The sequence below is a fragment of the Centroberyx affinis genome, unplaced genomic scaffold (genome assembly GCF_046629955.1).
Source record: "Centroberyx affinis isolate AG114_WGS23_722 - 3 ecotype Tasmania unplaced genomic scaffold, CSIRO-AGI_Caff_v1 ptg000288l_1, whole genome shotgun sequence".
Taxonomy (NCBI): Eukaryota; Metazoa; Chordata; class Actinopteri; order Beryciformes; family Berycidae; genus Centroberyx; species Centroberyx affinis.
In genome coordinates this window covers 60,352-72,500 of record NW_027278967.1, presented here as the reverse complement: position 1 = coordinate 72,500, position 12,149 = coordinate 60,352, and the positions used below count along the sequence as shown (strand labels likewise).

General features: G+C 45.3%; 1 protein-coding gene across 1 annotated transcript in view; it reads left to right on the top strand.

Moving 5' to 3' along the window:
- The window catches only part of LOC139640547 (ras-responsive element-binding protein 1-like), a 10,743-nt gene extending 7,228 nt beyond the window's left edge, over window positions 1-3,515 (top strand). Inside the window, 3 exon segments of the mRNA XM_071514722.1 lie at window positions 1-21; window positions 1,245-1,989; window positions 2,346-3,515. The exon segment at window positions 1-21 is cut by the window's left edge and continues 89 nt beyond it. Coding sequence (XP_071370823.1) covers window positions 1-21; window positions 1,245-1,989; window positions 2,346-3,184 — 1,605 coding nt within the window. The 3' untranslated portion in view covers window positions 3,185-3,515.
- The last annotated feature ends 8,634 nt before the right edge of the window (window positions 3,516-12,149 follow it).

The following is a 12,149-nucleotide window of genomic DNA, read 5'->3' as shown; positions in this document are numbered from 1 at the left end:
CCACACAGCGGCAGCACCAAGGTAACTCTGACTTCACTTCTCACAACATCAAGTCCAGGACGGATCTCTCCACCAATCACAGCACAGATACTGAGCATGTGGAGCGGGAACTTCGGCACTTTGGAGTCCTGCTCTGTAAACCCAGCTGGCTGGGACAGTAGTGAAGGTGGCTGGTGCATTGTGGGATTTGGACAGAAAGGTTTGTTTCCTGCCACAGTGTCTCAACAGACTGATGTGGAAAATAAATGCAGACAGACAGACTCTCTGTATTAATACCCTCCAGTTCAAGATTGTCTCCTGACAAACTCTTGTTACACAATATAATCACAACTGCACTTTTACCTGTTTTGAAGACTGAAGACATTTTTTTATTAATTAGTAATTGTTAATTTTTTGATGAATCCATTCCATTCTTCTGTTCACTTATTCATCCATTAAATGCAGGGTTTTACCACTGTTTTACCAAATGTTCAGACAGCTAGACCAGTTTACCCAAACCAGATTTCAAAGTAACAAAGTGCTTGGCTTTTCTTGTGCTGATGATTGACTCACACTGAGCTGACATCATATTGGAAGAAGCAGAATAATTGATACTGTAGATAGATCAATCTTTATCATCCACTACATTACATGCAATGGAAAATTGTCTTTGGCACTCCAGCAACAAAAATCCAACAACACATCAGACTTTCTATACATGGTAGCATGTATGTAAAATTATTTTTTTTAACATTTTCTTTTTATTTTTTATTTCACATTCATCTTTGTACATAGTATCAGTATTACTGCAAGTAGGTTCACATAGCATTATGTACATTTAAAACAAAAAATGTTGCAGTACGTTTGACAACCATTTTACAGCCGAGCTCTTCCAAAGGTTTTCTTTTATAACATTAGCTTTGATTATTTACAGTTGAACATGGGAAGCTTTCACCTTAGATACTAATGTATGTAAAATTCAATATAAATAATATAAATAAGATAAAAAGTAGAAAATAGAAATGCAGCTCATGAAAAACATTGGTTGAAAGAATAAACAAATATCTCGTTGCTACAACTTTAAGCGTTCATGTATTTAAGTTGCTGGAATGGCCACATCCATGAGGTCAGTTGTTTTAGTATTTTACCATCAACCGATACTATCTTCTTCTTCTGGAAGATGTGAAAGCGTCATTATTGATCGATCCACCTGTCTTTCCATCCATCCACCCTTCATCTAACCTCTCCCTGTGCTCCTCTTCCAGGTGGAAAGCGCGGATGATGAAGACTCCCACAGCAACAAGAGTCTGGACCTGAACTTCGCCAGCAAGCTCATCGACTTCAAGTTCTCCTCTGCCTCTTCCTCGGGCTCAGCGGAGGGAGAACGGCCCTCCCAAACCCCCAGCTCCCAGCCCTCCTCCTCCTCCTCCTCCTCCTCATCCTCTGCTCCCCAAGTAGCAAGCGAGAGCACGGAGGAGCAGGAGAAAGAGAAAAGCCCCTCCTCCTCGTCCTCCTCCACCAACCCCGCGGTGAAGCCTCAGACGGAGTACAAGCACGTGTGTCGGGTGTGTAAGAAGAGCTTCCGCTACGCCACCACCCTCGCTCGCCACGAGAGGGCGCACCTCTCCGAGGAGACGCCCACGCCGGCGCCGCCGGAGGAGGAGGCGCCGACGAAAGAGGAGGCGACGGAGAGCGAGGCGGCAGAAACGACAGAGGCCGAGAAAGAGGAGGAGGAGGAGGAGCAGCAGGAGGAGGAGGAGGAGGCGGAGACCGAGGAGACGGGGGCGAAGGGCGAGAGCGACGGCGGCGAGAGCGCGGAGTCGGAAGAGGAGGAGAAGGAGAAGGAGGAGCGGAGCGACGAGGAGGGCGGAGCCTCAGAACCAAAGAGCACGGAGGGAGGAGAGACGGTGGGAGGAGTGCGAGTGGACAAGAGGAAGAAGATCTGCAACGTGTGCGGCAAGCGCTTCTGGTCGCTGCAGGACCTGACCAGACACATGCGATCACACACAGGTAGCACACACACACACACACACACACACACACACACACACACACACACACACACACACATACATACATACACACACACACACACACACACACTACACATATGCTCTCACAACATACATTCTGTCAGCACATAGTTTAAGGGTTTACCTTTGTGTTTGAAAGACTTGCAGTGTAATTAACCAAACTCTTGCTAAATGTTTATTTATTTGTGTTGAATGACATTGTTTCTCATTTTACTATAATTTTATGTTGTGAATGAAGTTATTTTTTGTTCTATTTTTCTACTTTCCTAAATTTTACCTGCATGTCTTTGTTCCTGATCCATAAACCTCGTCCCTCCCTCTCTGTCCGGCCAGGCGAGCGTCCCTACCAGTGTCAGACCTGTGAGCGGACTTTCACCCTGAAGCACAGCCTGGTTCGGCACCAGAGGATCCACCTGAAGCCCCGCGGGGCCGAGGGCGGCGAGCCCAGCGAGGCCGGCCTGGGGACGGGCGCCTCCGGGGGGAACGACGACGGCAGCGAGGACGGAGACTCCTGCACCCCCACCTCCACCTGCCCGCCCTCGGAGAACGAGAGCGAGGGAGGCGGCAACGCCGCGGGGCCCAAGGAGCTGGAGGAGGCGGAGGACCGAGGAGAGGAGGCGAAGGAGGAGGCTCGGGCCGAGGCCGAGGACGCCGCCGGTCCGGAACCGACCGCGGCGGAATCCGTAGCGGAGGAAAAGCCCTCGGAGCCGGCGGAGTCCGGTTCGGATCCCGCCTCGGCGCCGAGCCCGGCGGGACCGGACGACCGGACCTCGGCGGAACCCCCGACCGCCGTCTCTCCCGGAGAACCGGACACCCGGGAGGATTCAGAACCGTCTGCGGACCCGACCTCGACCTCCAGCTCCGCGACACAGCGAGCTCCCGCCGCCGAGACTCCCAGCCAACAAGCTACTGACACAAAGACAACTACTAGTGACGCAGCGGCCGGCCAACCGCCGTCGCCGCCCGACGCAAAGATCTCCAAAGACCCCTCTTCCTCTTCCTCTTCCTCTTCCTCTTCTTCCTCTTCCTCGTCCTCCGGCTCTCCGCCAGAGGAAGCCCCGGCAGCCGCCCCGGCAGAGGGCTTCATCCAGGGGCTGCTGGAGATCCACGCCAAGCCCCCCCTGGAGCACATGCTGCCCAGCGGAGAGCCTCCTCTGGTGGGGGTGGAGTGAGGGGAAACGCCCCCCCCCCCCCGCTGCCTCCCGGCTCCTCGTTCTCCTCCCCGGAGACCGGAACGCTGTCTAAACCAACATCACCACAGTGCCATATGATGGAAAGACGCTACACCATTGATGATGATGATGATTACGATGCAAAAAACAACCCTGACGACTTTGATAGAAAGAAAGACGAAAACCTCGTTTTCTTGAAGTGCCTTACTACTAGTCCTACTTCTAAGAGATGTTTTTTTGCTATATCTTTATCTACATTATTACGGAGGATGGATCTAATTTTTATAGCTTTTTATGATGACAACAATGATTTGCATTACTATTTTTTTGTGCGGGGAATCTATATTTCAGCAATAAAAGAATAAATTTACAGTTTATTATCGTCCTAGATTTCGTATGAGAATTGATCAATTAGGAGGCGCAGACAGACAGACAGACAGACAGACAGACAGACAGACAGACAGACAGAGGCTGAGGTGGACTGTCAGTATCTGCGTTATTTTCCTGTATTTAAATCACAGCTGGGCTCCAGCCACACAAGCAGAGACTGAACAATCCCATTTCTACGATTTGAACCAGCTTCGGTTCCAAGAGCGAACTAATCAGGGTGGGAAAAATTTTTTGACGTTTTTTTTGTCCACCGGCCGCTGTGGCTCGCTTTCCCTCTTCGACCAGCCATTTTGATATTTTTGGATAGAAACGAACCTCCGGGTGACGGCTGGTCGGCCGCCACAGTGGCCGGTCGAGTACTGACTTACCAGCGGCGGACTGGTGGCTGGTGGTCTTTTCCCACTGTGGAACCAAGGAAGCTTTTTGTAACTGGAAAACACGGCGGGCAGACGGACAGGAAAGCTCGCCGCCCGCCTCTTCGTCCCGTCGCCGCCGCCGACTCCTTCCTCGTCCTCGTGGTTTGCTAACGACCCGCCCCGGTCCTCCGCCTGGTCCCTGTCGCTCGGTCGGTCGGTCGGTCGGCCGTTCACGTTGAGAAAAACACACAAAAACAGACGTTCACGAACTTGTCAAAGGCGCATCCGATCTGTGTGACAACAGACTCTTTAAAGGGTGGATATAGTGTTGATCTGTTTGTTGTTCTCCATTTTTTTTTAAAACCCATCACACTATCCCTTTATCCCCCAAAACCACCCTGTGAGTTGGTTTGTGTGTTAATTTCTCATTTCATAATCATTCTCAGTTGATTCCATGTGTGTACAGAGCGTTGACCATGTGGCACGTGCGTGAGTCAGATACTAGAGTATTTTCTCTGTTTGTGTGTGTGCGATTGTCAGTGACGTTTAGGTGCAGGGAGGGGAAATTGTGTGTTTTTGTGGATTTTTTATACCTGAACAAATCACGTTGTGTGTGTGTGTGTGTGTGTGTGTGTGTGTGTGTGTGTGTGTGTGGCTCCCGCCTGTCTCTCATCATCGCCCCCTAGTATTCGCGGAGGCTTCGTTACAAGGCCTCCAGTGTGCTAATGCATATCGCCGCTAACATCTGACCCAGGTTCAGTTTACCTCGACTTCTACTCTTAACTGCAACCATGAAACGGCTGCGATAAGAGCTGACCTCAGACCAGGGTTTGAGGTGGCAGCAGCTCTGTAGGCGACTCTTTATATCCTATGTCTTCCTAACCTAGGCTAACAGCGCTATCTCAGTGCTAGCCTGGTTTCCACTGTGGGCCCAAACACAGATAACCAGGGCTAACTCATTAGCCTGGTATCAACCACAGGGTCAAACAGGGCTAACCAGGGCTAACTCACTAGCCTGGTATCAACCACAGGGCTTACTAATTAGCTTACTCCACCACAGGGTAAAACAGGGCTAACAGGGCTAACTCATTGCTAGCCTGGTTTCTACAAGACCAAACAAAGCTAGCTAGGGCTAAGTCATTGTTAGCCTGGTTTGCACAAAGGAACCAGGGCTAACTCATTAGCCTGGTATCAACCGCAGAGTAAAACAGGGCTAGCTGGGGCTAACTCTTTGCTAGCCTGGTTTCTATTACAACACCAAACAGGGCTAACCAAGGCTAACTCATTGCTAGCTTGGTTTTCACTATGGGCCCAAACAGAGCTACAGCAACCAGGGCTAACTCATTAGCCAAAAAGGGCTAGGCAGGGCTTATTTTATCCCCCTTAAACAGCATTTCTAGGAGTCTTTAACAACTCAATAGTACCCAGTTGACCCAGTTGAGCCCTGTTTGGCCCCGTTTGGCCCCGTCCTCTTCTCACGTGAAAGTCCACATGTGGCGTTGTCCCTCCTTCCTGCTCCAGTCTGTCAGAGACGAACGGCACAGTTTCAGCACAAAGTGAGATATCCTCCAAATTTAAAAAAAAACATCACGCCTAAACTCGATGTGGATTTATTATCGGTGACGTCATTAGTTATCTTAAAGCCACATGGTTACAGGATTCTTCAAGATATCGTCGGTTTTATTTTTCCAAACATTGAGTATCAACTAACAGCTTTATTCTGAGATGGATGTACATGTTTTTGGATTGAAACCCATCAGTTGTATCTTGGTATGATCTCCAGAAGGGGGCGAGAGGGACGGATTGATAGATGGATGGATGGATGGATGGATGGATGGGTGGACGGATGGATGGGTGGGGGGAGTGAGAGTGCAACACTATTTTGTTTGCGTTTGTCGTTAATTTCATCCGTTCTGGTTTTGTTGTGTACCTGAACTGTATCGCCCTGCTGCACGCACACACACACACACACACACACACACACACACACACACACACACCCAGCCCCCCTTCCCTTCCCTTCCCCAGCCTAAAACCCGACATTTTCACAACGTTTGAAGCCCAAAAACAGAAAGCAGGAGGGGGGGGGCGGGGGGCGGGTCTGGATCTGTGATTGATCCTGATGTCACGACCGGCTAGAGGAGGGACGGGTGGCGTGTTTGTGTTTTTTGTTTTGTTTTTTGTTTTTTGTTTTTCTTGTGAAGATGAATATATCTAATTTTTCTTCTTGTATATTTTCTTCTCTCTCTGTTTTTTGTATCAAGCAACCTCATAAGCAAAACAAATCGAACCTCAGCGGCTCATAACGGAACTGTAAGGCAGCGTCAGTCAGTCAGCCAGCCAATCAGGAGACAGAAATACTGAACAATGCCACCATTGGACGGGCTGGCTGGCTGGCTGGCTGGCTGGCTGGCTGAACGCTGCTATAACTGGCACTAACAACATCCAAAACTACTACTACTACTACTAGTACTACTACTACGTAATACCGCGAAACAATCAAGAGAGAAAGAGAACCTGGAAGTGAGAGAATTTCTGATTTGTCTGAGCGTTTAACACCTGAAATTTAAAACTCAAAGAGTCCCTACACAAGTCTGGAAATGTTACGGACGTTGCCAGATCTTGACAAGTTTGAAAATCGCACAATGGAAATATATGGTTGTACTGTCCCGTTAACGCATACGAGTACACATTCTCTGTAGTTTTAGACCCGCGCATATTCTAATATTTGTTGCTGTGGAGAAAAATCTTCCATCTACAGAGCGATTTGGTAAGATGAGTATTACGGCGGAAGGCTGCAGTCCTAATATCAAATCGAAATAAATCTGGATAAAGTATTGAAATGGATAGAAAGAGACCGTATTCCATGTTCAGATTCTGAGTCCACAATGTGAACTTCTCAGATGTTCAGGAGCCTGAAGTGTTTCTGCTCGGTCCCAGCTCCCAACAGGAGTACTGCTGCCTTTAAACGATTAAAGTGCGACTACCTGGACTCGGATTTTTCCCCGTCGTTTCCCATCATACCGATCGATCCTGAACAAAATCTCATCAATCGCTTCACTGTAGAGCTCTAATCGAGTCCGGGGCCAACGGACTCTCCAAAAAAAATAACCCCTGAAGCATCCGGAGCCGGTTTTTTCACGATTGCTCACTCTTAGCACTTCCTTGTTTCCTCTTTGCCGGCCGGCTACAGCTGCCCATCTACATGACCCGCTGTGTGAAGTAATGCAAAATAGTGAAAGTTGATCAGGTCACGGATAAACTGACAATTACGTATAAAAGTTTCATTACAGAAACAGACATGCTTTGGCTGCTTTTGGAGTCGATTTTCGGAGCGTCTGCTGGACCGGAGTGGAGAGTCGCACCCAGGACAGCAAGACGCAAACTTCTCTATAGTGAAGCAACTGAGGAGATTTTGGTCAGAATCAATGGGTGTGATTGGAAAATGATTGGGCAAAACCGTCCAGATTATAAGCCAGTTACGCTCTAAAGACTAACTAAACTAAACCTAAATCTGCGTGAAGACATCTAAAAGTAAAAAAAGCATGCTACTGAACTGGCCATCTGCTATTGGCTGATCTTTGGTGCCAGGTGATGTCGCCTTCTATAGAGTACAACAGGTGGTGACATCACCTGGCACCAAAGATCAGCCAATAGCAGATGGCCGTTTCAGTAGCATGCTTTTTTGCCATTAGTCGAGCTTTACACCGATTTAGGTTTGAGGTTTATTTTCTCTTTAAAATGACTCGCCTGCGGGCCCAAAGTTACCCAGAAGCCCTCAGCGGAGAGTCGAATCTGCTCGCCAGCTGTAGTGGCGGCCTCTAGTGGCCTGACTCTGGTATTACACCTCTCCTCCACTCGGTCTGTGACGGGAAAAAACGAGTATTAGACAAAACGTAATTGTGCGTTCTCAAGTGTGTCAATTAAGGGACTCTCTCTCTCTCTCTGTCTCTCTCTTTCTCTCTCTCTTTTTTTATTAAATTTTTTTTTTTAGCTATACCTTCAGACCCCTCCCCCTCGGGAATATGTGTACATGTACGCCTGTGTGTGTGTGTGTGTGTGTGTGTGTGTGTGTGTGTGTGTGTGTGTGCGCGGCCATATGAATACTGGAGTTCCATTCGAATGCACATGGACTGTTTTTAAATGTATTTATTTGGAGCCCAGATGTATGTGTGTGTGTGTGTGTGTGTGTGTGTGTGTATGTGCGTTTTTGCGTGTCGAGTTAGTTTCTACGATGACTTGAGAAGAAGCCATGTATTAAAAATATCACATTTATGCTGCAGAACTGTTTGAGTAACTGATGATTTGTGTTTATGGACTAACTGGCCTGTTGGGCGCGGCGGGCCGGGGGAATCGGACTAGCAATAAGAATCACTCTGAATCCAAAAGCTTTATGTAGATCTCCTGTATATGAGTTGAGAACGGACTGTGTGGGTCTATTGGTTCTGTTGTTGTTTATTTTTAGTTTGGCTGAGAAATGATTTTTTTTGTTGTTTATTTTTTTTCTCTTTATGACATATATAAATGCGTATAAAACTGTGAAAATTCATTGTGTTCAGTTAAAGGGTGAGTTTTAGGCTAGGTTTTTTTTTTTTTTTTTTGCATGTTAACCTAATTTGTTCAATTATGGATGATTTCTTGTTTTTCTTTCCTTTCTCCATCTCTCTCTCTACATATATATATATATATATATATAAATATATATAATCTCGCTCTCAGGGTCTTTCACAAATCCATTATTCAAAATACTTCATCTTCTTATTTCCTGAGTTGCAAGATGTTCTTTCCGAGTCCTGATTATTTTGTCTATTTTTTTTTTTTTTTTTTTTTTTTGTCGTTTTTATTTTTTAAATGATGATTCAGAACTGTCAATCACTACATTTAGCACTTGACTGTGAACTCGTCATCAGCAGAACAGAAACGATGTCGTTGAATCCTGGAGTTTAGGCGGTGTGCCGTCAAAGTCGATTTTAACCGCACGGTGTAGCCGGACTGTCGGATGTTTTCTTCTCCCTCTCATTTTGGATATTTGGTTTAATCTCCATTGTCACTGGGTTTCCCCTTTCTGTGTCCAAGTGGAACAATCCGAGTGCCGTCTAGCACTTGTTTCTGTCCTGGTCAAAGGGAACGCCAGAGAGGGGCGTCTGCTTAAATACAGCCTTCCTCTAACATAACATACACACACTCTCACTCACACACACACACACACACACACACACACACAGATGCTGGACCTCAATCAGAAAGCATTAACACACAATCATCTGGAACACTTTTATTTTTATTTTTGGTTGTGTTTCCATCCTTTCATCCCATCGTCTCTCCTCCCTGTCCTGGTTAAACATGACAGTGCTTCACAAAGTCAAGAAATGTAAACCCTGTTCTGTATTCAACCCATTAAGAAAAAAGCAATAAAGATTATATTAAGGAAAGGTGTGTGAATCAAACGGCTGTGGATGTTTTTTTTGGGTTTTTTTTTCTCTTTTCTCATATCACTGTTGTCTTGTGAAAACCTGTTATCATTTAGTTTGAACTCTTCTGTTGGTGGAGAAGTTTGGGCGACCCTCGTCGTTCCAAAACCCGTCGGATAAACTAATAAATGCAAAATAAATGCGTGATGTTCATGCATTTAAACATGCATGCGTTCATTTTTTTTATTTCTTTTGTAAAGAACTTTGTGCCTTGCTGTTTGAATAAAGATACATAAAGTACATTTTTATTATTCTTAATATTATTATTGTTAGTATTGGCACGCATGCTGAATACGATGCGTTGCCTTTTTCCATTTAGTCTTGTACTCCAATTTTGCCATTTTCTCACACAAAGAAAATGGCATGACAATCATATTTACATACATATGAATATCCATGAAGGGTATTTCATTAACCATTTATGGCTAATTGTGGGAGTTAACAGTGTGGAACGTGAGGCTCGTTCACTTGTGCAAAATGACAAGTTGATTGAGATTCATAAAGGGAAAGTCGCATGATGGAACAATGTATTTTCAATGCTTAAGTTTAAATGTGTAAACATGGAATAATAAGGGTCAAGTTTGCACACAGTGTTAGCTTCACTTCTTTTATTTTTTACTTAGAAAATGAAAAAATAGTGAGGACCTAGGGTTCATACTGTAACAAAATAGCTGAAGGAAAAATGATCAAAATACAAAATTAGAAAAACAAACTAAGAACCGGTGGCCGACAGAGAATGCTCGTTAGCTAGCTCACGACCGAGCTAACAAGCGCATGGCCTGGACAACTCAAATCGTGTCACACAACATGCTGAAAGTCAATGAAGTTAGACAACTTATGGGTAAATAGAAGAATACCACAAGTGCAGATTTTTTCTCTTCCAATTTTCTGATTTGTTCAAATATCTGTTGACGCTGGTGCAGGAAATAAACACTGACTGACTGACTGCAGCCACAGAAGAGCTTTATGTTTCATGCATGTGCAATGTGCTTCCTCAAACTTCATTCTTCTCCTTCTCCTTTAGCGTTTTATGGCGGTTGGTTCCTCAAACTTCAGTTTGAGAAATAGCAATTTAAACTAGAATACATTTCCTGGAGAAAATGCGTGGGCTAGCTGTACAGTACCGGCTAAGTCGCAGTTGCTATGGTGTACCAAGTGGTTGCTAGCATGTTTCTAGGTGGTTGCTAGGGTGTTTCTATGTGGTTGCTAGGGTGTAGGAGGTGGTTGGTAGGGTGTACAAGGTGGTTGCTATGGCACTTCTAGGTAATTGCTGGGGTGTTTTAAGTTGGTTGCTAGGGTATTCTAGGTGGTTGCTAGGGTGTAATAGGTGATTGCCTGGGTGCTTCTAGGTGGTTGCTTGGGTGCTTCTAGGTGGTTGCTAGGGTGATTCTAGCTGTGTGTGTGTGTGTGCAGGTGGATGTGTAGCGATGTGTAGAATGTGTGTGGCCAACTCCACATACTGGTACTGGCACATACAGGTACACCTACTGGTACTATATACGTACCAGTAGCTGTTGTGTGTTTGTGTGTGTGTGTGTGCGCGGGTGGATGTGTACCGATGTGTAGTGTGTGTGTGGCCAACTATCTCTCAGGAGAGATTGTGTGTGTGTGTGTGTGTGTATGGGTAGCTGCAGTGTGAATGTGTGTGTCTGGGTGGTTGGGGTGTGTGTGGCTATAGCTATGGCTGCAGTGTGTGTGTGTGTGTGTGTCAGAAGGAGAGATAGAGAGCTGTGTGTGTATCTGCTGGTGACTCTAGTGAGAACACCTGCTCCACTGCTCTCTGAACATTGCATCAATGATTGTGTATGTGGTTTTAATTTGCGATTAAACCTAAATAGCGCAGAAAGTAAAAGTCGGATCAAAAAGTTGAATGCAAACATAAATCTATGTAACATTATGCTACAAGATGCAACTTGAACAGAGTTTCTAGTGCAAACGATGTGGGAGGAGATAGCACACCAATTTTGGGGGAGACATTTTCTTTGCAGAATAATAATAAGAAGAAGCAGAATAAATAATTGCAATTTCTATAGTGGGCTAGCCAACTAACTATTTTAGCACAATATTCTACTTCTGATGTGCACCTTTATAAATTTAAAGTAATTTATGCTAAGTTTAAGCATTTTTAGAAATAAAATAATTTCTTAACCCCATTGGGCTAAAAGTGGAGTATACATAACCAAACGGACACAAGCAGATTTTGGGCTACATGACAAAAATAAAGCATTATCTTGTACACACAGTCTTGTCTGGTGCACACTTTTGATTTATAAATTTATAAAGGTGCACGTCATAAGTATATTCTGCTAAAATAGTTTAAATTGCTATTTCTCAAACAGAAGTTGGAGGAATATCCATGGGAGATGTCGTTTCCTGGCTGGTGGCACCAGACAGGCACACACTCTTGTACCTTCATCGTTTTTGAAGAGTATCATTTTTCTTCATAACATCCCACTGGATAAACGAGAACCGATCTGCACTGGTACACTTTCCCTTGGGGCTTTAGTTATTTAAAGTGATGCAGCAGTTTGCCTCTGAGCTTTTTAATGTATTTTTTTTAAAACACTGTGAGTCTGTGAGTTCAAACCTGCAGCAGAACACTGACTGTGGAAACACATGGCTGGGTTTAGACTCTTCATGGGTGTTAAAAATCTAAATTGACAAGGGTGTTATTATTTAAGGAGTTGTAATAATGTAATGCATGCAGTCCATGTGTCTGATGAAGACCAAGGAACAGAAAATTCAGTT